General features: G+C 46.6%; 1 protein-coding gene across 1 annotated transcript; it reads right to left on the reverse strand.

The window, feature by feature from the left end:
• Positions 1-301: 301 nt before the first annotated feature.
• Positions 302-27,578, reverse strand: LOC306928750 (calcium-binding and coiled-coil domain-containing protein 1-like; the record flags this gene model as incomplete). The annotated part of the gene is made up of 12 exons (XM_079509022.1): positions 302-379; positions 449-561; positions 913-1,003; positions 4,280-4,378; positions 6,068-6,196; positions 8,992-9,246; positions 13,141-13,210; positions 17,809-17,957; positions 22,101-22,313; positions 23,275-23,465; positions 25,226-25,340; positions 27,135-27,578. 12 exons carry the CDS (start codon positions 27,576-27,578, stop codon positions 302-304), a joined length of 1,947 nt encoding a protein of 648 aa, XP_079365148.1.
• Positions 27,579-27,661: the final 83 nt, after the last annotated feature.

Genomic DNA, 27,661 nt, shown 5'->3' on the forward strand with positions numbered 1-27,661 from the left:
ACATCTCTAAATGTTATGATGAATTGAACATGGACTCTATTGTAAACAAGTGTAATACTTTATGGTGTCGTCCACAGTTAACAGTCTTTGTATTGAGTTGTGCTGTAAATGGACTGTAATTCTGCAAACTGTTAATAAATACTTCAATCAATCAATCAATCAATCAATCACAGTCAGCTTTAAAACGGGTGAATGAAGGTGTTCTCACCTGAGGGCGGGCTCAGTGCGCGGAGGCGGACCGTAGCACTTACTCTCACTGCATCGCCACTCCTGATTGGACAAGAGACACAGAGAGATAAGACTATACAGAGATACACCTGAGGGCGGGCTCAGTGCGCGGAGGCGGACCGTAGCACTTACTCTCACTGCATCGCCACTCCTGATTGGACAAGAGACACAGAGAGATAAGACTATACAGAGATACAGGAGGAGCACGTCTCATACGTACATCCATGGCGTCCGTCATGAACTCCAGGGGCGTGTCCACCTCGCGGTGAGAGGACAGCGTGAGCACGATGACAGGCCCCGCCTTCTTCTCCTTCTGCTCCGTCTCCTTCACAGCTGAGGAGCCAATGAGGAGAGAGAATCAGAGCAGGTACGAGCCAACGAGGAGAGAGGATCAGAGCAGGGTATACAGCAACTTGGAGTTCATATTAAAGGACCACTTCACCACTTTTAAACTCTTCATATAATAATAATTGGTCCTCACTAATGCTCATGATGAAATACCATACACGGTCTGTGTCTCATGGGAGGGCTGGGGGCTTGAGCCCCCTTTGGGGACGCTTATCCCCCCCCCCCCCCCCCCCACCCCCCACCCCCCCTGGCAACATTGCGGTTACCATCCGGCCACTCTACCCCTGAGCCACCGCCACTACACTGTGTGTGTGTGTGTGTGTGTTCATAACTCACCGTCAACAGAGTCAGCGTATGCCTCCTCCTCCTCCTCCTCCTCCACCACCTCCACCTTCGGCTCCAGCTGATGGATGTAGTCTCTCAGGTCCTGAGAGGAGGAGAATTTACATGAGTTAATGTGTGTGTGTGCGTGTGCATGTGCGTGCGTGAAATGGAAACTGGGGGGGGGGGGGGGGTTGGTTTAACCACAACGTTTGGCCTTCATCAGGTGACAGTAGCGTCACCTGATGAAGGACGCTCGGCCCAAACGTCTCCTGATGAAGGACGCTCGGCCCAAACGTCGTGTCCTGAATAATGTCGGTGTTTTAACACAATAAACACTGTTTGGAGCAAAGACTTCTCCTTCACTGTGACTGTCTGCTTCTCATAATGCTAGAGGAGTCATAGTTACAGTTATAATACAGTCTCTGGTTCTCATAATGCTAGAGGAGTCATAGCTACAGTTATAATACAGCAGGTTCTCATAATGCTAGAGGAGTCATAGTTACAGTTATAATACAGTCTCTGGTTCTCATAATGCTAGAGGAGTCATAGTTACAGTTATAATACAGTCTCTGGTTCTCATAATGCTAGAGGAGTCATAGCTACAGTTATAATACAGTAGGTTATCATAATGCTAGAGGAGTCATAGTTACAGTTATAATACAGTCCCTGGTTCTCATAATGCTAGAGGAGTCATAGTTACAGTTATAATACAGTAGGTTCTCATAATGCTAGAGGAGTCATAGTTACAGTTATAATACAGTAGGTTATCATAATGCTAGAGGAGTCATAGTTACAGTTATAATACAGTAGGTTCTCATAATGCTAGAGGAGTCATAGTTACAGTTATAATACAGTAGGTTCTCATAATGCTAGAGGAGTCATAGTTACAGTTATAATACAGTCTCTGGTTCTCATAATGCTAGAGGAGTCATAGTTACAGTTATAATACAGTAGGTTCTCATAATGCTAGAGGAGTCATAGCTACAGTTATAATACAGTAGGTTCTCATAATGCTAGAGGAGTCATAGTTACAGTTATAATACAGTAGGTTCTCATAATGCTAGAGGAGTCATAGCTACAGTTATAATACAGTAGGTTCTCATAATGCTAGAGGAGTCATAGTTACAGTTATAATACAGTCTCTGGTTCTCATAATGCTAGAGGAGTCATAGTTACAGTTATAATACAGTCTCTGGTTCTCATAATGCTAGAGGAGTCATAGTTACAGTTATAATACAGTAGGTTCAGTTAACATGCAGTGTGATGGTAGAGTTATAAGATGGTAGAGCAGACAGTTATAACTTCATCACCTGATGAAGGACGTTCACGGCCGAAACGTTGTGTCTTAACTAATGGTGTTTTAAATACAATAAAACACTACTGAAGCAAAGCCTGTGTGCGGACTACTGTCTTCACTGTATGTATCTACCTTAGTCCAGCACCAGCCAGGAACTGGATGTATCTACCTTAGTCCAGCACCAGCCAGGAACTGGATGTATCTACCTTAGTCCAGCACCAGTCAGGAACTGGATGTATCTACCTTAGTCCAGCACCAGTCAGGAACTGGATGTGTCTACCTTAGTCCAGCACCAGTCAGGAACTGGATGTATCTACCTTAGTCCAGCACCAGTCAGGAACTGGATGTGTCTACCTTAGTCCAGCACCAGTCAGGAACTGGATGTATCTACCTTAGTCCAGCACCAGTCAGGAACTGGATGTATCTACCTTAGTCCAGCACCAGTCAGGAACTGGATGTATCTACCTTAGTCCAGCACCAGGAACTGGATGTATCTACCTTAGTCCAGCACCAGGAACTGGATGTATCTACCTTAGTCCAGCACCAGGAACTGGATGTATCTACCTTAGTCCAGCACCAGTCAGGAACTGGATATATCTACCTTAGTCCAGCACCAGGAACTGGATGTATCTACCTTAGTCCAGCACCAGGAACTGGATGTATCTACCTTAGTCCAGCACCAGGAACTGGATGTATCTACCTTAGTCCAGCACCAGGAACTGGATGTATCTACCTTAGTCATACCATAGTTATAGTTATAATACAGTAGGTTCTCATAATGCTAGAGGAGTCATAGCTACAGTTATAATACAGTAGGTTCTCATAATGCTAGAGGAGTCATAGTTACAGTTATAATACAGTCTCTGGTTCTCATAATGCTAGAGGAGTCATAGTTACAGTTATAATACAGTAGGTTCTCATAATGCTAGAGGAGTCATAGTTACAGTTATAATACAGTAGGTTCTCATAATGCTAGAGGAGTCATAGTTACAGTTATAATACAGTCTCTGCTTCTCATAATGCTAGAGGAGTCATAGTTACAGTTATAATACAGTCTCTGGTTCTCATAATGCTAGAGGAGTCATAGCTACAGTTATAATACAGTAGGTTCTCATAATGCTAGAGGAGTCATAGTTACAGTTATAATACAGTCTCTGGTTCTCATAATGCTAGAGGAGTCATAGTTACAGTTATAATACAGTAGGTTCTCATAATGCTAGAGGAGTCATAGTTACAGTTATAATACAGTAGGTTATCATAATGCTAGAGGAGTCATAGTTACAGTTATAATACAGTAGGTTCTCATAATGCTAGAGGAGTCATAGTTACAGTTATAATACAGTCTCTGGTTCTCATAATGATAGAGGAGTCATAGTTACAGTTATAATACAGTAGGTTCTCATAATGCTATAGGAGTCATAGTTACAGTTATAATACAGTCTCTGGTTCTCATAATGCTAGAGGAGTCATAGTTACAGTTATAATACAGTCTCTGGTTCTCATAATGCTAGAGGAGTCATAGTTACAGTTATAATACAGTAGGTTCAGTTAACATGCAGTGTGATGGTAGAGTTATAAGATGGTAGAGCAGACAGTTATAACTTCATCACCTGATGAAGGACGTTCACGGCCGAAACGTTGTGTCTTAACTAATGGTGTTTTAAATACAATAAAACACTACTGAAGCAAAGCCTGTGTGCGGACTACTGTCTTCACTGTATGTATCTACCTTAGTCCAGCACCAGTCAGGAACTGGATGTATCTACCTTAGTCCAGCACCAGGAACTGGATGTATCTACCTTAGTCCAGCACCAGGAACTGGATGTATCTACCTTAGTCCAGCACCAGTCAGGAACTGGATGTATCTACCTTAGTCCAGCACCAGTCAGGAACTGGATGTATCTACCTTAGTCCAGCACCAGGAACTGGATGTATCTACCTTAGTCCAGCACCAGGAACTGGATGTATCTACCTTAGTCCAGCACCAGGAACTGGATGTATCTACCTTAGTCCAGCACCAGCCAGGAACTGGATGTGCGCAACAAGCCACCTGCTTTTTTTAAACATGTTATAGTCCAGTACCTGGTTCTCCTGCTGCTGCTGCTCGCTCTCCTTCTGAACCCTCTCCAAGCTGCTCTTCAACTCCTGCACCTCCTGCCTGCCATAGCTCAGCTGCACCTGCTGGGGGCAGTATTGTGCAACCTTCAGCCCAACTTATTTTAGATGTTTTAAAAAAAAAACGTTCAGAAAGTACAAATAGTACCCATTTAGTGGCCTGATAGACCCCGCCCACTCTGCTGTAGTATCCATTTAGTAGCCTGATAGACCCCGCCCACTCTGCTGTAGTATCCATTTAGTAGCCTGATAGACCCCGCCCACTCTGCTGTAGTATCCATTTAGTAGCCTGATAGAACCCGCCCACTCTGCTGTAGCCTGGTTCCAGCCCATAGACTCTACTGAGTCTTATCATCAGGCTACCGTTAGGGTACCCATTTAGGGTACCTATACTCTTGGGGTTTTTACCTTTCAAGACGGGAACCCCTTTTGGGGCAGGTGTTGTTATTGTTATATATAGAATAAATATATATAGGTGACACCATGTGACAGATATCAGTTTAAGTGACATCATCATCACGTGACACTGTGACAGATATCTGTTGATGTCTATTTGTGTCTATTTGTGTAGAGAGAGAGAGAGAGAGAGAGAGAGAGAGAGAGAGAGAGAGAGAGAGAGAGAGACCTTGCCAGTGAATGAGTCCTGGGCTTTCTCCAGTTTCTGAAACGTGAGACGATGCAGAGAGAGATTCATTCACCACAGACACTTCTATTTGGAGCTGAGAGTTTCACAGTGAAATTAATGAATGTCCCTCTCTCTCTCTCTCTCTCTCTCTCTCTGGCAGTAAGTCAATGAGACTCACCCTCTCTCTCTCTCTGGCAGTAAGTCAATGAGACTCACCCTCTCTCTCTCTCTCTCTGGCAGTAAGTCAATGAGACTCACCCTCTCTCTCTCTCTCTCTGGCAGTAAGTCAATGAGACTCACCCTCTCTCTCTCTCTCTCTGGCAGTAAGTCAATGAGACTCACCCTCTCTCTCTCTCTCTCTGGCAGTAAGTCAATGAGACTCACCCTCTCTCTCTCTCTCTGGCAGTAAGTCAATGAGACTCACCCTCTCTCTCTTTCTCTGGCAGTAAGTCAATGAGACTCACCCTCTCTCTCTCTCTCTCTCTCTGGCAGTAAGTCAATGAGACTCACCCTCTCTCTCTCTCTCTCTGGCAGTAAGTCAATGACACTCACCCTCTCTCTCTCTCTCTGGCAGTAAGTCAATGAGACTCACCCTCTCTCTCTCTGGCAGTAAGTCAATGAGACTCACCCTCTCTCTCTCTCTCTCTGGCAGTAAGTCAATGAGACTCACCCTCTCTCTCTCTCTGGCAGTAAGTCAATGAGACTCACCCTCTCTCTCTCTCTCTCTGGCAGTAAGTCAATGAGACTCACCCTCTCTCTCTCTCTGGCAGTAAGTCAATGAGACTCACCCTCTCTCTCTCTCTGGCAGTAAGTCAATGAGACTCACCCTCTCTCTCTCTCTGGCAGTAAGTCAATAAGACTCACCCTCTCTCTCTCTCTGGCAGTAAGTCAATGAGACTCACCCTCTCTCTCTCTCTGGCAGTAAGTCAATGAGACTCACCCTCTCTCTCTCTCTGGCAGTAAGTCAATAAGACTCACCCTCTCTCTCTCTCTGGCAGTAAGTCAATGAGACTCACCCTCTCTCTCTCTCTGGCAGTAAGTCAATGAGACTCACCCTCTCTCTCTCTCTGGCAGTAAGTCAATGAGACTCACCCTCTCTCTCTCTCTGGCAGTAGGTCAATGAGACTCACCCTGTAGTCAACGTCTCTCTCTCTGGTCAGCTCCGCCTCCACCTTCTCACGCTCCGCCCTCTCCTCTTGAAGCCACGCCTCTTTCTGCTGCAGCTCGGCTCTCAGCTGCTGCACTTTGTTCTGGTCCATCTGGGGAATGGGAACCATACTTTAACCACATGGTTACTTTGTTCTGGTCCCTCTGGGGAATGGGAACCATACTTTAACCACATGGTTACTTTGTTCTGGTCCCTCTGGGGAATGGGAACGATACTTTAACCACATGGTTACTTTGTTCTGGTCCATCTGGGGAATGGGAACGATACTTTAAACACATGGTTAAACACATTAGGGGGAGGGACTAGTGGAGAAGAGATCCAGTAGAACTAAATGTCAGGGAGGGACTAGTGGAGAAGAGATCCAGTAGAACTAAATGTCAGGGAGGGACTAGTGGAGAAGAGATCCAGTAGAACTAAATGTCAGGGAGGGACTAGTGGAGAAGAGATCCAGTAGAACTAAATGTCAGGGAGGGACTAGTGGAGAAGAGATCCAGTAGAACTAAATGTCAGGGAGGGACTAGTGGAGAAGAGATCCAGTAGAACTAAATGTCAGGGAGGGACTAGTGGAGAAGAGATCCAGTAGAACTAAATGTCAGGGAGGGACTAGTGGAGAAGAGATCCAGTAGAACTAAATGTCAGGGAGGGACTAGTGGAGAAGAGATCCAGTAGAACTAAATGTCAGGGAGGGACTAGTGGAGAAGAGATCCAGTAGAACTAAATGTCAGGGAGGGACTAGTGGAGAAGAGATCCAGTAGAACTAAATGTCAGGGAGGGACTAGTGGAGAAGAGATCCAGTAGAACTAAATGTCAGGGAGGGACTAGTGGAGAAGAGATCCAGTAGAACTAAATGTCAGGGAGGGACTAGTGGAGAAGAGATCCAGTAGAACTAAATGTCAGGGAGGGACTAGTGGAGAAGAGATCCAGTAGAACTAAATGTCAGGGAGGGACTAGTGGAGAAGAGATCCAGTAGAACTAAATGTCAGGGAGGGACTAGTGGAGAAGAGATCCAGTAGAACTAAATGTCAGGGAGGGACTAGTGGAGAAGAGATCCAGTAGAACTAAATGTCAGGGAGGGTCAGGGAGGGACTAGTGGAGAAGAGATCCAGTAGAACTAAATGTCAGGGAGGGACTAGTGGAGAAGAGATCCAGTAGAACTAAATGTCAGGGAGGGACTAGTGGAGAAGAGATCCAGTAGAACTAAATGTCAGGGAGGGACTAGTGGAGAAGAGATCCAGTAGAACTAAATGTCAGGGAGGGACTAGTGGAGAAGAGATCCAGTAGAACTAAATGTCAGGGAGGGACTAGTGGAGAAGAGATCCAGTAGAACTAAATGTCAGGGAGGGACTAGTGGAGAAGAGATCCAGTAGAACTAAATGTCAGGGAGGGACTAGTGGAGAAGAGATCCAGTAGAACTAAATGTCAGGGAGGGACTAGTGGAGAAGAGATCCAGTAGAACTAAATGTCAGGGAGGGACTAGTGGAGAAGAGATCCAGTAGAACTAAATGTCAGGGAGGGACTAGTGGAGAAGATATCCAGTAGAACTAGAGATCCAGTAGAACTAAAAGACAAGTTATTTCATGTTGGGTTGCGCTCGGGTATTATGCTCTGAGAATAGTATCTAAATCTACAAGCACAACTGAGCTTGTAGTTTCAGCATGCAACCAATGTAAAATCAGCCTTACTATCTAGTCGACTAAAACTAAAAATCATATTAATAAAATATGACAAAAAATAAATTGAATTTGATTCAAAATCACTATAAAACTAAGTCAAAAGTTGCAAAAGTCTGCCTCAGGGCCTCTCTCTCCAGGGCCCAGGCAGTAAGGTAACAGGGGTCTATAGGGGGTCTATCAGGGGGTCTATAGGGGGTCTATGAGGGGTCTATCAGGGGGTCTATAGGGGGTCTATCTCACCTCAGGCAGTCTGCCTCAGGGCCTCTCTCTCCAGGGCCCAGGCAGTAAGGTAACAGGGGTCTATAGGGGGTCTATCAGGGGGTCTATAGGGGGTCTATGAGGGGTCTATCAGGGGGTCTATAGGGGGTCTATCTCACCTCAGGCAGTCTGCCTCAGGGCCTCTCTCTCCAGGGCCCAGGCAGTAAGGTAACAGGGGTCTATAGGGGGTCTATCAGGGGGTCTATAGGGGGTCTATGAGGGGTCTATCAGGGGGTCTATAGGGGGTCTATCAGGGGGTCTATCAGGGGGTCTATGAGGGGTCTATCAGGGGGTCTATAGGGGGTCTATGAGGGGTCTATCAGGGGGTCTATAGGGGGTCTATCAGGGGGTCTATCAGGGGGTCTATGAGGGGTCTATCAGGGGGTCTATAGGGGGTCTATCAGGGGGTCTATCAGGGGGTCTATGAGGGGTCTATCAGGGGGTCTATAGGGGGTCTATCAGGGGGTCTATCAGGGGGTCTATCTCACCTCGGCAGTCTGCCTCGCGGCCTCTCTCTCCAGGGCCCAGGCAGTAAGGTAACAGGGGTCTATAGGGGGTCTATAGGGGGTCTATCAGGGGGTCTATGAGGGGTCTATCAGGGGGTCTATAGGGGGTCTATCAGGGGGTCTATCTCACCTCAGGCAGTCTGCCTCAGGGCCTCTCTCTCCAGGGCCCAGGCAGTAAGCTAACAGGGGTCTATAGGGGGTCTATAGGGGGTCTATCAGGGGGTCTATCTCACCTCGGCAGTCTGCCTCGCGGCCTCCCTCTCCAGGGCCCAGGCAGTAAGGTAACAGGGGTCTATAGGGGGTCTATAGGGGGTCTATCAGGGGGTCTATCTCACCTCGGCAGTCTGCCTCAGGGCCTCTCTCTCCAGGGCCCAGGCAGTAAGGTAACAGGGGTCTATAAGGGGGTCTATAGGGGGTCTATGAGGGGTCTATCAGGGGGTCTATCTCACCTCGGCAGCCTGCCTCGCGGCCTCTCTCTCCAGGGCCCAGGCGGCGCGGCCCTCGTAGAAGGCCAGGTTCTCGTCAGACATCTGCATGGTGAGCTGGGCCTTGTGGAGGCGGGCCTTGTGCAGCTCTGCGTGGGTGTGGTCTCTCTGTAGCCCCGCCTCGTACAGCTCCTTGCGCAGCACCTCGGTGACGTGCTCCCCGGACGCCAGGCGCTCCCGCAGCTCCCGGACCTCCACCCGGTACCCCTCCATCTCCACCTTTGTATTGTATATAGACAATATTTTAGGCCAATAATAAAGACTATACCAAATTTCCCACTTCAAACTAAAGAAGCCTGTCAGCTGCCGGACTATCACAATTTAATAGCAAATAAGTAATAAGTTGCTAACAGTTATCCCACTTGTCCCACACAACCGATACCTCCGTCCCTCAAATGAACCGCTTGGATCTGGTCACCCAGTGTGGTCAGTGATCTGGTCAGTGATCTGGTCACCCAGTGATCTGGTCACTGCAGTGATCTGGTCAGTGATCTGGTCACCCAGTGATCTGGTCAGTGATCTGGTCACTGCAGTGATCTGGTCAGTGATCTGGTCAGTGATCTGGTCACTGCAGTGATCTGGTCACTGCAGTGATCTGGTCAGTGATCTGGTCACCCAGTGATCTGGTCACTGCAGTGATCTGGTCAGTGATCTGGTCACTGCAGTGATCTGGTCAGTGATCTGGTCACTGCAGTGATCTGGTCACCCAGTGATCTGGTCAGTGATCTGGTCACTGCAGTGATCTGGTCACTGCAGTGATCTGGTCACTGCAGTGATCTGGTCAGTGATCTGGTCACTGCAGTGATCTGGTCACTGCAGTGATCTGGTCAGTGATCTGGTCACTGCAGTGATCTGGTCAGTGATCTGGTCAGTTATCTGGTCACTGCAGTGATCTGGTCAGTGATCTGGTCACTGCAGTGATCTGGTCAGTGATCTGGTCACTGCAGTGATCTGGTCTCCCCAGCAGTGTTGATTTCGTCGACTAAAACTAAGACAAAAAAGCCGATCTACAAGCTGCGACGCGTTGTGAGCTTGTAGATCTTGTGGATCGGCTTTTTTCAGCAAGTGTAAAACCAGTCATTACGACGACATGAAGGCCAAACGACATGACTAAATGAACTGCAGATTCATTTGACCAAAAATGTATGATATTTAGTCGACTAAAACTAGACACTAAAACATTCCAGGTGACTAAAACTAAATGGAAAATCTTCAAAAGACTATGACTAAAACTAAAATAAATTTGCTGCCAAAAACAACACGCGGTGCGACAGCTTGGCTAAGAACACTTAACGACTCTGTAGAGCTCTAGAGCGTGTCTTGAGTGTACTGGGTTTGATGAGGTCAGATGAACATATGGAATGTTAGAACAGGTCAGCTCCATGTATGGAGATCTAAGGGTGACAGCGGGGACAGTGTCTTGAGTGTACAGGGTTTGATGAGGGCCCAGGTAGGGCCGGGCATTCATTTTCGTGCCTGCTGAGAACTCTAGTTTTCGCCGGCTGCCGGGCGGCTGCCGGGCGGCTGCCGGGCGGCTGCCGGGCGGCTGCAATAATAACTTTGGGGCGGGCCAGTCGAGAGTTTGAATTGACAGATATCAGTCAAAAGGGAGACATTAAATCAATAAAACATCATTGAAAAATAAATAAATACTTTGTTGTGCGCCGGTGTCACTTGCAAAAATAGCTGATCTACAAGGCCACAGCGCTTCGCAGGAAAACACACTGTAAGCTTATAGCTTATAGCTATTTGCAGCGTGTGAATGCAGCAGAGTATAAAGTCGGGGCATACGAGGTGAAGGTATGGGGGCGGGGCCTCGCGGCTATTAACTGATGCTATGTGGCCATAATGTCAGTCACACCGCTGACGCCTGGAGATGTAAATGTGGTGCGGTGGGTTGGATGGCTGACAGAGAGCTCTGCCATGTGCGTATCGTTATATATATATCGGGTGTGTACTGTGTGTATGCAGGCAGCAGCTTTCTGCTTCTACGGCCCGACGGCTTGGAATAAATAAACTCACATTGCACCACAAGATAGGCAGGCAGCTTTAGAGCACAGTCTCACATTCACTGTTGACAACTCTCATGAGAGAAACAAGCCAACCCACCACCAAAAACTAGCCGAAAACAAGCCAACTCTTGCCAGAGAAATAAGATAAATCTCCCCTCGAGAAACAAGCCGAAATAAGCCCAATAATTATCGCCAATTGGTCATATAATCCTAATAAAAAAAGATTTGATGCATTTATCATTATAAATACTATGTATGTCTATAATGATGAATGTTTTAGTCATTTATTATACTATCTACACATACTTTATCCAGGGTTTAATAAGTAGAAACACTGGAGACATTCTGTCACTCAGTGTGAGTCACACTGCTCCAAACCTATGGCTATTTATAGTAAATACATCAAAGAAATGTTGGATCGCGGTAAATAAGCAAACTTGGCAACCCGGCTCACATTATGATAACAAACAGCACACACTGGTCACAGTGGTTTAACCCATTCAGGGCAGGAACAAGCATTATGTTATACTTTAGCTATTGAAAAATAGCAGATCTACAAGCTCATAGCGCAGATCTGCTATTTTCTTTAAATCGTGAAAATTTGGTGCAAATCTTTGAATTTACATAAATTCTTTCAGTGTGAACGTTTTTAACTCAAATCTTTGCTTCTGGGGGGGTCCCTGGAACAACATAATTCAGATGGGGGTCGGCGGCCAAATACAGATATTTTTGGGGGTCCTTGACATGAAAAGGTTTGATAAGGCCCCTCCAATATACAGCTTTTGTCCTCACACGTCTCATATTTGCCAGAGAAATTAGGTCATATGAGCCTCAAATATGACGTACATTTGTGGTAACACAAACATTAAATGCCGTTGACAATGAAAGGAACATTTACGTAATATTGTAGACGAGCAAATGGGCGAACCGATCACATGATAACCCTCACTATCACTTTAGATATGATATAGTTCTCAACAGGCCCGAAAATGAAGGCCCGGCCGTACCTGGGCCCTCATCAAACCCTGTTCACTCAAGACATGCTCCTTATATGGCCCTACCTGGGCCCTCATCAAACCCTGTTCACTCAAGACATGCTCCTTATATGGCCCTACCTGGGCCCTCATCAAACCCTGTACACTCAAGACATGCTCCTTATATGGCCCTACCTGGGCCCTCATCAAACCCTGTACACTCAAGACATGCTCCTTATATGGCCCTACCTGGGCCCTCATCAAACCCTGTACACTCAATGCTCCTTATATGGCCCTACCTGGGCCCTCATCAAACCCTGTTCACTCAAGACATGCTCCTTATATGGCCCTACCTGGGCCCTCATCAAACCCTGTTCACTCAAGACATGCTCCTTATATGGCCCTACCTGGGCCCTCATCAAACCCTGTTCACTCAAGACATGCTCCTTATATGGCCATACCTGGGCCCTCATCAAACCCTGTACACTCAATGCTCCTTATATGGCCCTACCTGGGCCCTCATCAAACCCTGTTCACTCAAGACATGCTCCTTATATGGCCCTACCTGGGCCCTCATCAAACCCTGTACACTCAATGCTCCTTATATGGCCCTACCTGGGCCCTCATCAAACCCTGTTCACTCAAGACATGCTCCTTATATGGCCCTACCTGGGCCCTCATCAAACCCTGTTCACTCAAGACATGCTCCTTATATGGCCCTACCTGGGCCCTCATCAAACCCTGTACACTCAATACATGCTCCTTATATGGCCCTACCTGGGCCCTCATCAAACCCTGTTCACTCAAGACATGCTCCTTATATGGCCCTACCTGGGCCCTCACCAAACCCTGTTCACTCAAGACATGCTCCTTATATGGCCCTACCTGGGCCCTCATCAAACCCTGTACACTCAAGACATGCTCCTTATATGGCCCTACCTGGGCCCTCATCAAACCCTGTACACTCAAGACATGCTCCTTATATGGCCCTACCTGGGCCCTCATCAAACCCTGTACACTCAAGACATGCTCCTTATATGGCCCTACCTGGGCCCTCATCAAACCCTGTACACTCAAGACATGCTCCTTATATGGCCAGTACAGAATTATATTTATATATTATTAACCTGCAGAGCCTTTCTCTTCTCCTCTTCGTGTTTCAGCTGAGTGGACATCTTCTTCTCTCTCTCCTTCATCCTGTAGGACGGACCAGTTAGTTACAGTTAGTTCTCTCTCTCCTTCATCCTGAGGGACCAGTTAGTTACAGTTAGTTCTCTCTCTCCTTCATCCTGTAGGACCAGTTAGTTACAGTTAGTTCTCTCTCTCCTTCATCCTGTAGGACCAGTTAGTTACAGTTAGTTCTCTCTCTCCTTCATCCTGAGGGACCAGTTAGTTACAGTTAGTTCTCTCTCTCCTTCATCCTGTAGGACCAGTTAGTTACAGTTAGTTCTCTCTCTCCTTCATCCTGTTGGACCAGTTAGTTACAGTTAGTTCTCTCTCTCCTTCATCCTGTTGGACCAGTTAGTTACAGTTAGTTCTCTCTCTCCTTCATCCTGAGGGACCAGTTAGTTACAGTTAGTTCTCTCTCTCCTTCATCCTGAGGGACCAGTTAGTTACAGTTAGTTCTCTCTCTCCTTCATCCTGAGGGACCAGTTAGTTACAGTTAGTTCTCTCTCTCCTTCATCCTGTAGGACCAGTTAGTTACAGTTAGTTCTCTCTCTCCTTCATCCTGTAGGACCAGTTAGTTACAGTTAGTTCTCTCTCTCCTTCATCCTGAGGGACCAGTTAGTTACAGTTAGTTCTCTCTCTCCTTCATCCTGAGGGACCAGTTAGTTACAGTTAGTTCTCTCTCTCCTTCATCCTGAGGGACCAGTTAGTTACAGTTAGTTCTCTCTCTCCTTCATCCTGTTGGACGGACTAGTTAGTTACAGTTAGTTCTCTCTCTCCTTCATCCTGCAGGACCAGTTAGTTACAGTTAGTTCTCTCTCTCCTTCATCCTGTAGGACCAGTTAGTTACAGTTAGTTCTCTCTCTCCTTCATCCTGTTGGACCAGTTAGTTACAGTTAGTTCTCTCTCTCCTTCATCCTGTTGGACCAGTTAGTTACAGTTAGTTCTCTCTCTCCTTCATCCTGTAAGACCAGTTAGTTACAGTTAGTTCTCTCTCTCCTTCATCCTGTAGGACCAGTTAGTTACAGTTAGTTCTCTCTCTCCTTCATCCTGAGGGACCAGTTAGTTACAGTTAGTTCTCTCTCTCCTTCATCCTGTGGGACGGACCAGTTAGTTACAGTTAGTTCTCTCTCTCCTTCATCCTGAGGGACCAGTTAGTTACAGTTAGTTCTCTCTCTCCTTCATCCTGAGGGACCAGTTAGTTACAGTTAGTTCTCTCTCTCCTTCATCCTGTGGGACCAGTTAGTTACAGTTAGTTCTCTCTCTCCTTCATCCTGAGGGACCAGTTAGTTACAGTTAGTTCTCTCTCTCCTTCATCCTGTAGGACGGACCAGTTAGTTACAGTTAGTTATCTCTCTCCTTCATCCTGAGGGACCAGTTAGTTACAGTTAGTTCTCTCTCTCCTTCATCCTGTAGGACCAGTTAGTTACAGTTAGTTCTCTCTCTCCTTCATCCTGTTGGACCAGTTAGTTACAGTTAGTTCTCTCTCTCCTTCATCCTGAGGGACCAGTTAGTTACAGTTAGTTCTCTCTCTCCTTCATCCTGTAGGACCAGTTAGTTACAGTTAGTTCTCTCTCTCCTTCATCCTGTAGGACCAGTTAGTTACAGTTAGTTCTCTCTCTCCTTCATCCTGAGGGACCAGTTAGTTACAGTTAGTTCTCTCTCTCCTTCATCCTGTAGGACTAGTTAGTTACAGTTAGTTCTCTCTCTCCTTCATCCTGTGGGACGGACCAGTTAGTTACAGTTAGTTCTCTCTCTCCTTCATCCTGTAGGACCAGTTAGTTACAGTTAGTTCTCTCTCTCCTTCATCCTGTAGGACCAGTTAGTTACAGTTAGTTCTCTCTCTCCTTCATCCTGTAGGACCAGTTAGTTACAGTTAGTTCTCTCTCTCCTTCATCCTGAGGGACCAGTTAGTTACAGTTAGTTCTCTCTCTCCTTCATCCTGAGGGACCAGTTAGTTACAGTTAGTTCTCTCTCTCCTTCATCCTGAGAGACCAGTTAGTTACAGTTAGTTCTCTCTCTCCTTCATCCTGTAGGACCAGTTAGTTACAGTTAGTTCTCTCTCCTTCATCCTGAGGGACCAGTTAGTTACAGTTAGTTCTCTATCCTTCATCCTGTGGGACGGACCAGTTAGTTACAGTTAGTTCTCTATCCTTCATCCTGTAGGACCAGTTAGTTACAGTTAGTTCTCTCTCTCCTTCATCCTGAGGGACCAGTTAGTTACAGTTAGTTCTCTCTCTCCTTCATCCTGTAGGACCAGTTAGTTACAGTTAGTTCTCTCTCTCCTTCATCCTGAGGGACCAGTTAGTTACAGTTAGTTCTCTCTCTCCTTCATCCTGAGGGACCAGTTAGTTACAGTTAGTTCTCTCTCTCCTTAATCCTGTAGGACCAGTTAGTTACAGTTAGTTCTCTCTCTCCTTCATCCTGAGGGACCAGTTAGTTACAAACTCATTTTCAAAAACGTGTTTCCAAAAAAAGCCAATGATTTTCATGAATTTAAAACATTTTTTTTCCAGTAATTTCATGATGAAATAAAAGAAGAAATTCCATACCGTAAATTAGAAACCAAATGTTTTAAGAAGTAGTGGAAATAGCGGATCTACAAGCTCAATTGATGTTGATCGATGTCGATCGATGTCGATATCGATGTCGATTGATGTCGATCGACATCGACCTACAGTGAACGACATCGACATCGATCCTGTCAGTTACCTGTCTAACTGAGTGTCTGTCTCTCTGTCAGTTACCTGTCCATCAGTGTGTCTGTCTCTCTGTCAGTTACCTGTCCATCAGTGTGTCTGTGTCTCTGTCAGTTACCTGTCTGTCTGTCTCCCTGTCAGTTACCTGTCTAACTGAGTGTCTGCCTCTCTGTCAGTTACCTGTCTGTCTCTCTGTCAGTTACCTGTCTAACTGAGTGTCTGTGTCCCTGTCAGTTACCTGTCCATCAGTGTGTCTGTCTCTCTGTCAGTTACCTGTCCATCAGTGTGTCTGTCTCTCTGTCAGTTACCTGTCCATCAGTGTGTCAGTTACCTGTCCATCAGTGTGTCTGTGTCCCTGTCAGTTACCTGTCCATCAGTGTGTCTGTGTCCCTGTCAGTTACCTGTCCATCAGTGTGTCTGTGTCCCTGTCAGTTACCTGTCCATCAGTGTGTCTGTGTCTCTGTCAGTTACCTGTCCATCAGTGTGTCTGTGTCTCTGTCAGTTACCTGTCCATCAGTGTGTCTGTGTCTCTGTCAGTTACCTGTCCATCAGTGTGTCTGTGTCCCTGTCAGTTACCTGTCCATCAGTGTGTCTGTGTCCCTGTCAGTTACCTGTCCATCAGTGTGTCTGTGTCCCTGTCAGTTACCTGTCCATCAGTGTGTCTGTGTCCCTGTCAGTTACCTGTCCATCAGTGTGTCTGTGTCCCTGTCAGTTACCTGTCCATCAGTGTGTCTGTGTCTCTGTCAGTTACCTGTCCATCAGTGTGTCTGTGTCTCTGTCAGTTACCTGTCCATCAGTGTGTCTGTGTCCCTGTCAGTTACCTGTCCATCAGTGTGTCTGTGTCTCTGTCAGTTACCTGTCCATCAGTGTGTCTGTGTCTCTGTCAGTTACCTGTCCATCAGTGTGTCTGTGTCCCTGTCAGTTACCTGTCCATCAGTGTGTCTGTGTCCCTGTCAGTTACCTGTCCATCAGTGTGTCTGTGTCCCTGTCAGTTACCTGTCCATCAGTGTGTCTGTGTCCCTGTCAGTTACCTGTCCATCAGTGTGTCTGTGTCCCTGTCAGTTACCTGTCCATCAGTGTGTCTGTGTCTCTGTCAGTTACCTGTCCATCAGTGTGTCTGTGTCCCTGTCAGTTACCTGTCCATCAGTGTGTCTGTGTCCCTGTCAGTTACCTGTCCATCAGTGTGTTTGTGTCCCTGTCAGTTACCTGTCCATCAGTGTGTCTGTGTCCCTGTCAGTTACCTGTCCATCAGTGTGTCTGTGTCTCTGTCAGTTACCTGTCCATCAGTGTGTCTGTGTCTCTGTCAGTTACCTGTCCATCAGTGTGTCTGTGTCCCTGTCAGTTACCTGTCCATCAGTGTGTCTGTGTCCCTGTCAGTTACCTGTCCATCAGTGTGTTTGTGTCCCTGTCAGTTACCTGTCCATCAGTGTGTCTGTGTCCCTGTCAGTTACCTGTCCATCAGTGTGTCTGTGTCTCTGTCAGTTACCTGTCCATCAGTGTGTCTGTGTCTCTGTCAGTTACCTGTCCATCAGTGTGTTTGTGTCCCTGTCAGTTACCTGTCCATCAGTGTGTCTGTGTCCCTGTCAGTTACCTGTCCATCAGTGTGTCTGTGTCTCTGTCAGTTACCTGTCCATCAGTGTGTCTGTGTCTCTGTCAGTTACCTGTCCATCAGTGTGTCTGTGTCTCTGTCAGTTACCTGTCCATCAGTGTGTCTGTGTCCCTGTCAGTTACCTGTCCATCAGTGTGTCTGTGTCCCTGTCAGTTACCTGTCCATCAGTGTGTCTGTGTCTCTGTCAGTTACCTGTCCATCAGTGTGTCTGTGTCTCTGTCAGTTACCTGTCCATCAGTGTGTCTGTGTCTCTGTCAGTTACCTGTCCATCAGTGTGTCTGTGTCCCTGTCAGTTACCTGTCCATCAGTGTGTCAGTTACCTGTCCATCAGTGTGTCTGTGTCCCCAGCGCGGTCTGTGAGGGTCTTAATGGTCTCCTCCAGGTCGCTGATCCTCTGCTGGTTGACTGATTTCTCCGTCCAGAGGCTGCTCAACTCAGACGACATGTTCTCATGAGTGAACTGGACATCCTTCCAGAGAAGACCAGAAGAAATACAGTCTGTTTTTACTAACAGAGATGTCACCGAGACTCGCTCCGGGCAATGTGATTGGTCTAGATAGAAGTCAGGTGGTTTTGCACGCTGAGCTCAAACAACAAACAGAAACAGAGCAGTAGTGGAGCAGATTACTGAAACGATCGTTCACTTGATCATACAAGCACCAAATTTGGCACACAGGTGCTTCAGAACCTACTCTCTCAGAAAAGTACGTTGTCCACCTGAAAAAAACAAAATGGACGCCATTTTTCAAGATGGCCGCCATTCGAGGTAGTTTTAAACAGTGTTTGAGCTATATTGAGCTCTAAAATTCTATTTTGATGGCCTATACTTCAAAATATATGTTCTTGAGTATGAGAAATCCAATTCTGAATTTAGAAAATAAAAAAATATTGAATATTATGACGATACAATGGGAATTAAACGAAAAAACACTCTCTTGGTGATGTTTCCGATGTGACGTCTAGGTACGTGACCACCCAATGTAGACACATGTGGTAGGACAGTACACTGTGCATATTGCATTTCAGCAGTGCTAGAAGACGTAGATGTATTTTTTTTTCCAAAATGGCCACCAAATAACTAATGATGGAGCATTTTTCTAAAAGATGCGTTAAAGATATTAGTTGTTAATTATTTTACTCCTCACATTTGCAGGCACACAACCGTGTACACTTCAGGCCGAAGCGATAGCATTTGCATCGTCCTCTGCATTCAGTCTTGCAGCCGCATTTTGTCAACTGCTCACAAGACTGAGCAATGGGTGGAAGGGTTGTCCAGAGAACCTGCCAGACCTCACCATCTTTTTGCCAGCCCCAGTTGGCAGGGCTTTCAGTTTGCATTTTGCACACTGTTGCCTGGCCCCATATGCAGGCAGCTTGGAAGGCAGACCGCTTCACATGCTGAACGAGGGATGCGCTTGTCGGTGGAATGGCATCATAAGACCTTTGCTTCCGAGCAAACAAGTCCAGTCTTGCCTCATCAACCTTGCATGTAGTGCTGTGCTTGTCATACATGGTGATGACAAACTTCTCAAGGATGTTGAGTTCCGCATCTTCTATGATAGGTGGGTATTGACTGAGCTTTTTGAAGACAGGGCTCACTTCAGGGCAAACCCGCCATGCTTGCCATGCAGTTTTCTTGCCTTTACCGCGAAAAGCTGAAACTACATCACAGCCAGTGAAGGCGTGAAAGAACAGCATGCCACTGGATTTCTCTGGGCCAAGATTCACCACCATATCATGAATTGGCAACCACCTAATGGACTGACCCTGACCAAATTCTACCCAAATCATTTCTAAGCCTGCATCCTGAAGAGTCGCAAAAACATTGACTGCAACAACAAGAATATCTGTGTCGCATGCCTTCAATCAACACAGACTTCATCTGTTGCTTGGCTGCATGAAGAGCATGTGTGAAGATTCTGGAGTCAGCTTCTTCATGGTTGCAAGGACTTAAGCCTTCAAGGCTGATGGGTTTGTTTGAAAGAGCCTGCTCTCCCTTGGTCACAACTACGACATTGTCGGGACACAGGGTCACTATCTTGTCAGCTAGGAACCCGAAGAGCTCAGTCTTGTTGTCGTCGTCTCGAAGGAAGCTTTTCCAGTTGGGTGGTAGTTTGTATTTTTCTGTCACTCTACGTCGTCCTCCCTTACCTATGTTTGTCCTTGTTTCAGCCTTCAGGCTTGAAGTCCAGTAGACATCAAAAATGATGTCTGTTCGCTCATACTTTGATGAGTATGTCAGGATTTTTGGAACTAGATATTGGACAGCATATTCCTCAAAGGTCTTTGATGTCTTTTGGAGACAATGAATACACAAGAGAGGAACCATCAATGATAATAGCATCACATTTTGGTTGTTTGTCAGGAGGAGAAATGGTATCTTCCAGAATTTTTTGACAAGAGTGGAGTTTACCTGTGTCGCTCAGTGCTGCAGGGAAAGACTGATTCTCATGCTTAAAGAACTCAAGCAGGTCACACTCTCGTGATTGGCAGGATATAAAGAGCTGCGAGAACAGACGACAATTGTCTTTGAGTACCTGCCTCTTCCCCTCACTGGAAGCTGCAGCTGCCTCTTGGCGAAATAAGTCAGCTTTGTTCTTTTTAATGGGTCTATAGAAGGAAGCCTCATCACCCAGACCATTGAAAAAGTCTCTGAAGGCAACTTGGCCTTTCTCAAAGTGAGTTCTTACAAGCTCAGCAGCACTGGGATGTGCAACGTTTTTTTGTGTCCAATGTGAGCAGATCTTTGGACTCTTCCTGGAAAGGATTGCCCAGATCCTTCATCACACTAAACAACTTCTGGACCATGTCAGTGAAGGACTTCTGAGACTGTATGGTCTGCTCATGATGCCTGATATCTTCATTTGCTACTTTGACCTGTGATGCCAACTCATACTGGTTGACTGTTTTAAAACCACCAGTGGTCTTTGAGGTGCAATTGCAATTGAAGCTTTTTTATGGTACATTTTTTTAACATGACAATTTATTTTCTCGATTAATCGTTAATATTTAATTATACTAATCAATTTTCATTTGGACACATTTACACATCCCCACAATTAATTGTATTTGTATAAGATGATAATCTATTAAAATAAGACAATAGGCTATTTATGCCATGCATCGTGTGGATGCCATCGGTCCGTTCAGTTTCATTAATTCATTGTGCATTAAATAATCAATGGATTACAATAATATCACGTTACCAGTATGCCCTGGTTGTGCTTTGACATCACTCGTATAAAAAGTGAATAAATGATCATGGCTGTTGCCCTGCAATATCTGTGATCAGACAACTTCTGAAAACACTAAATTTGAGTCACGTAATGGGCGCCATCATGAAAAATGGTGGCCATATTGGAATTCAATTGACACCATTGAGTTTTTCCACATCAAAATACATTCATTTTGATATTTGGATCATTAACACCTTTCTGTGCATGCAAGTTCTACATCGAAAACCTTTGTGCATTTGACGAGGCGGCCATCTTGAAAACTGGTGGCCATCTTGGATTTTCAGCTGGATAACATACTTTTCTTAGAAAGTACATCCTGGACATCATTTGTGCCAGACTTGGTGCTTGTACCACCAAGTGAAGGATTATTATGGAATATTGACTTAATCTGACCCATTTTATCGTTTAATTACCATTGTATCATCAAATATATATACATATATATTTTTTAATTCAGAATTGGATACTCAAAAACATATATTTTGAAGTAAAGGCCATCAAAGTAGGATTTTAGAACTCAATATAGCTCAAACACCGTTTAAAACCACCTCGAATGGCGGCCATCTTGCAAAATGGTGTCCATTTTGTTTTTTCAAGTGGACAACGTACTTTTCTGAGAGAGTAGGTTCTGAAGCGCGTGTGTGCCAATTTTGGTGCTTGTATGATCAAGTGAACGATTCTTATGATATATTGTTATAGTGTCTCTCCTCTATGGGCCTCTAGGGGGTGCTGTCTCTACCTGGTGTCTGCCCTCCAGCCTCCTGACAGAACAGGAAGGAATAGAACAGAGTGTCTCTCCTCTATGGGCCTCTAGGGGGTGCTGTCTCTACCTGGTGTCTGCCCTCCAGCCTACTGACAGAACAGGAAGGAATAGAACAGAGTGTCTCTCCTCTATGGGCCTCTAGGGGGTGCTGTCTCTACCTGGTGTCTGCCCTCCAGCCTCCTGACAGAACAGGAAGGAATAGAACAGAGTGTCTCTCCTCTATGGGCCTCTAGGGGGTGCTGTCTCTACCTGGTGTCTGCCCTCCAGCCTCATGACAGAACAGGAAGGAATAGAACAGAGTGTCTCTCCTCTATGGGCCTCTAGGGGGTGCTGTCTCTACCTGGTGTCTGCCCTCCAGCCTCCTGACAGAACAGGAAGGAATAGAACAGAGTGTCTCTCCTCTATGGGCCTCTAGGGGGTGCTGTCTCTACCTGGTGTCTGCCCTCCAGCCTCCTGACAGAACAGGAAGGAATAGAACAGAGTGTCTCTCCTCTATGGGCCTCTAGGGGGTGCTGTCTCTACCTGGTGTCTGCCCGCCAGCCTCCTGACAGAACAGGAAGGAATAGAACAGAGTGTCTCTCCTCTATGGGCCTCTAGGGGGTGCTGTCTCTACCTGGTGTCTGCCCTCCAGCCTCCTCAGCTGCTCCAGGGCGAGGCGGAGCTTCTCGCGGAGCTCAGAGATCACCTCCTTCATGGCTCCTCTCTCCTCCTCCCACACGCTGTGGGCCCTACGGCCGGCCTCCTTCTGGCGGTCAACCTCCTGCCTCTCCATGTCCAGAGCACGCTGGACCTCTGACACCAGCCGCTGGCACTCTGCCAGCTGGGTCTGGGGGGGGGGAGAAGAGAGAGAGAGAGAGAGAGAGAGAGAGAGGATGAGGGCCTAAGAATCACGTCACTGACAGTACGGGATAAAAAGTTTGGAGGTCGTTATATAGAGTTGGACCATAATCTAGTAACCTGAACCGCGTAGCTCTGTCTGGACACCATATTCTACAGTCACCTGTAACAGTGTAGCTCTGTCTGGACACCATATTCTACAGTCACCTGTAACAGTGTAGCTCTGTCTGGACACCATATTCTACAGTCACCTGTAACAGTGTAGCTCTGTCTGGACACCATATTCTACAGTCACCTGTAACAGTGTAGCTCTGTCTGGACACCATATTCTACAGTCACCTGTAACAGTGTAACTCTGTCTGGACACCATATTCTACAGTCACCTGTAACAGTGTAGCTCTGTCTGGACACCATATTCTACAGTCACCTGTAACAGTGTAACTCTGTCTGGACACCATATTCTACAGTCACCTGTAACAGTGTAGCTCTGTCTGGACACCATATTCTTTTAAATGATAGTGGATTTTAGATTTGTGTTTTACACCATTTGCATTTTTAGATAGGCTATTGCATTTCAGATTTGAAGTTTTATATTTGTGATCGGCAAAATAATTCAGTGTTTTTAATGGCACCTGTCTTTTAAAACCTGTGATCATGCTGAAAGTTGAATAAACAAATAAACAAATAAACAGTCACCTGTAACAGTGTAACTCTGTCTGGACACCATATTCTACAGTCACATGTAACAGTGTAGCTCTGTCTGGACACCATATTCTACAGTCACCTGTAACAGTGTAACTGTCTGGACACCATATTCTACAGTCACCTGTAACAGTGTAGCCCTGGACACCATATTCTACAGTCACCTGTAACAGTGTAACTCTGGACACCATATTCTACAGTCACCTGTAACAGTGTAGCTCTGTCTGGACACCATATTCTACAGTCACCTGTAACAGTGTAGCCCTGGACACCACCAGCAGCATCTCCTCTCCATCCTGCTCCTCCTTCAGGGTCTCCAGCTCCACCAGAGGTTTGGGAGCGGAGAAGGTGAATGAGGCACTCTGACCTCTGACCTCTCCCCCTTCAGCAACGTACACGAACTGGTACTGCGTCTCGCCGGGGCTGGGCAGGTAGAACGCTGCAGAGAGTCACACATTCTGGTTGGTTAAGTAAGTAAGTAAGGAAGTAAGCCTTGCCAAGCCTTGAGGCCCTACAGGGCAGGAGTCTATCTCCTGTTTCTGTAGCGTGAGGCAGCTTGATGTACAAGTACACCCCCTGGACATGACGCAGGGACTTACCCCCAATCCAACCCTTGATGCTGAGTGCCAAGCAGGGACGCATTGGGTCTAATTTTTATAGTCTTTGGTCTGACCTGGCCGGGGATCGAACCCCCGACCTCCCAGTCTTGGGGCGGACACTCTAACCACAAGCAACTGTAAACTGAACACAAGATTGTATGCATTGTGTACCGTATATATATTATATGAGGAAAATCTTTAGTAGGTATAAATTAATTAAACAAAGGCCTCTATGACTTTAGTTTAGACACGATATCACAGCAATGTGCCACATATCTTTAACATTCCAACAGCCACGTATTAAATAAAGACAAAGTCTAACAAAACATACTCTCTCGTCATGCCTTCGGCCTGGTGGAGACAATAATGGCATCTCTGTGCATTCTATAACTATGATGTATAGCAACGTATCTGTGCATTCTATAACTATGATGTATAGCAACGTATCTGTGCATTCTATAACTATGATGTATAGCAACGTATCTGTGCATTCTATAACTATGATGCATAGTAACTTATCTGTGCATTCTATAACTATGATGTATAGCAACGTATCTGTGCATTCTATAACTATGATGTATAGTAACGTATCTGTGCATTCTATAACTATGATGTATAGCAACTTATCTGTGCATTCTATAACTATGATGTATAGCAACGTATCTGTGCATTCTATAACTATGATGTATAGTAACTTATCTGTGCATTCTATAACTATGATGTATAGTAACTTATCTGTGCATTCTATAACTATGATGTATAGTAACTTATCTGTGCATTCTATAACTATGATGTATAGTAACTTATCTGTGCATTCTATAGCTATGATGTATAGTAACTTATCTGTGCATTCTATAACTATGATGTATAGTAACTTATCTGTGCATTCTATAGCTATGATGTATAGTAACTTATCTGTGCATTCTATAGCTATAGCTATAGCTTGTGAACAGAGCAGCAGTGTGAACAGAGCAGCAGTGTTGTGTGGATGTGCTAAAATGAGCCGAACATCCTAATCTATCCTTTCAGCAGCATCGTATAACTGTATCACTGGACTATCTGTTAATGAAGCATTCAATCAATGAATGATGTAGCAGAATCAGCTGCTAAGAGTTTTATAGCCTGCAGCTAAAATGTCATTTGCAAACACATGGCTCACTGTAGTTGGAGAACTGCATTCCTTTATCCTTTTACATTGGGTTACATTATTATTACAACTGTATACAATACATTTTGAACAATGCCTACAAAATAAAACGGAACAAAAACTTTGTTGTATGAATTCTTATCAGTGTTAATTTTGTCAACTAAAACAATGACAACAAATGATAAGGATGGACTAGTGGAGAAGAGATCTAGTAGAACTAAAATACAAGTAATTTTAGGTTTTGATTGTGCTCTGAAAATAGCAGATCTAAAGCTCACAACGTGCCACGTTGTGACGCGCTGTGAGCTTGTAGATCTGCTATTTTCAGGATGCAAGTGTAAAATCAGCCATTATATTTAGTCGAGTAAACTACACAGTCATAAACTAAAACATTTCAGATGATTAAATATGACTTAAACCAAATGTATTCAAGACTATGACTATGGTTCTTACCAGTGAACAGAACACATCCGTTGGCCTGCGTCCCCTCGGTGTAATCGATCATAGGTCCTTCCGGGGCGCTCACCCACACGTAGGTGTGGTAATCCTTCATGGACGTCCAGCCCACCTGGAGAGAGAACAATAATTGACCATTTGGTCAGCCGTCTGATTGGTCTCTGACTGACCAACCAGCAGGCTCTTCCGCCCTGGTTCCTCCTTGTTTATGTTGAATTTGGTAAAACATAATTTTTTGGAAAAAACTACAAACAAACATGACATGCCCTGCAGTCACCGTGCCCTGCAGTCACCATGCCCTGCAGTCACCATGCCCTGCAGTCACCATGCTGTCACCATGCTGTCACCATGCCCTGCAGTCACCCTGCAGTCACCATGCTGTCACCATGCAGTCACCATGCAGTCACCATGCCCTGCAGTCACCATGCCCTGCAGTCACCATGCAGTCACCATGCCCTGCAGTCACCATGCCCTGCAGTCACCATGCTGTCACCATGCCCTGCAGTCACCATGCAGTCACCATGCTGTCACCATGCCCTGCAGTCACCATGCCCTGCAGTCACCATGCAGTCACCATGCAGTCACCATGCCCTGCAGTCACCATGCCCTGCAGTCACCATGCCCTGCAGTCACCATGCAGTCACCATGCCCTGCAGTCACCATGCAGTCACCATGCAGTCACCATGCCCTGCAGTCACCATGCTGTCACCATGCTCTGCAGTCACCATGCCCTGCAGTCACCATGCCCTGCAGTCACCATGCAGTCACCATGCAGTCACCATGCCCTGCAGTCACCATGCAGTCACCATGCAGTCACCATGCCCTGCAGTCACCCTGCAGTCACCATGCCCTGCAGTCACCCTGCAGTCACCATGCCCTGCAGTCACCATGCCCTGCAGTCACCATGCTGTCACCATGCTGTCACCATGCCCTGCATTCACCATGCTGTCACCATGCTGTCACCATGCCCTGCAGTCACCATGCCCTGCAGTCACCATGCCCTGCAGTCACCATGCTGTCACCATGCTGTCACCATGCTGTCACCATGCTGTCACCATGCCCTGCAGTCACCATGCTGTCACCATGCTGTCACCATGCAGTCACCATGCTGTCACCATGCTGTCACCATGCTGTCACCATGCAGTCACCATGCTGTCACCATGCTGTCACCATGCTGTCACCATGCAGTCACCCTGCAGTCACCATGCTGTCACCATGCTGTCACCATGCTGTCACCATGCCCTGCAGTCACCATGCTGTCACCATGCTGTCACCCTGCAGTCACCATGCTGTCACCATGCTGTCACCATGCTGTCACCATGCCCTGCAGTCACCATGCTGTCACCATGCTGTCACCCTGCAGTCACCCTGCAGTCACCATGCTGTCACCATGCTGTCACCATGCTGTCACCATGCTGTCACCCTGCAGTCACCATGCTGTCACCATGCTGTCACCCTGCAGTCACCATGCTGTCACCATGCTGTCACCATGCTGTCACCATGCAGTCACCCTGCAGTCACCATGCCCTGCAGTCACCCTGCAGTCACCATGCCCTGCAGTCACCCTGCAGTCACCATGCCCTGCAGTCACCCTGCAGTCACCATGCTGTCACCATGCCCTGCAGTCACCCTGCAGTCACCATGCCCTGCAGTCACCCTGCAGTCACCATGCTGTCACCATGCCCTGCAGTCACCCTGCAGTCACCATGCCCTGCAGTCACCCTGCAGTCACCATGCTGTCACCATGCCCTGCAGTAACCATGCAGTCACCCTGCAGTCACCCTGCAGTCACCATGCTGTCACCCTGCAGTCACCATGCTGTCACCATGCTGTCACCCTGCTGTCACCCTGCAGTCACCATGCTGTCACCCTGCTGCGCCTGTGATGTTCCTCTTTAATGACTAACCTGGAACAGTCCGATCCAGTCCCGGCCGCTCCAGCTGTGTTCTGCCGTCAGGCTGTAGTGGCATTCTGCTGGACTCTGGGGGTAGTAGACCTGGGCCACGTTACGGAACACCACCTGGACCGGAACCGCCTGCTTGTTGTCCATGCTGTCGCTGGGCTGGCAGGAAGGAAAACATGGACACATTAAGACCTGGACCGGAACCGCCTGCTTGTTGTCCATGCTGTCGCTGGGCTGGCAGGAAGGAAAACATGGACACATTAAGACCTGGACCGGAACAGCCTGCTTGTTGTCCATGCTGTCGCTGGGCTGGCAGGAAGGAAAACATGGACACATTAAGACCTGGACCGGAACAGCCTGCTTGTTGTCCATGCTGTCGCTGGGCTGGCAGGAAGGAAAACATGGACACATTAAGACCTGGACCGGAACCGCCTGCTTGTTGTCCATGCTGTCGCTGGGCTGGCAGGAAGGAAAACATGGACACATGATCCGGTTAATTAATCCATTAAGACAACAGATTCTACAAAAAT

The sequence above is a fragment of the Electrona antarctica genome, assembly GCF_951216825.1.
Source record: "Electrona antarctica genome assembly, chromosome: 8".
Lineage (NCBI taxonomy): Eukaryota > Metazoa > Chordata > Actinopteri > Myctophiformes > Myctophidae > Electrona > Electrona antarctica.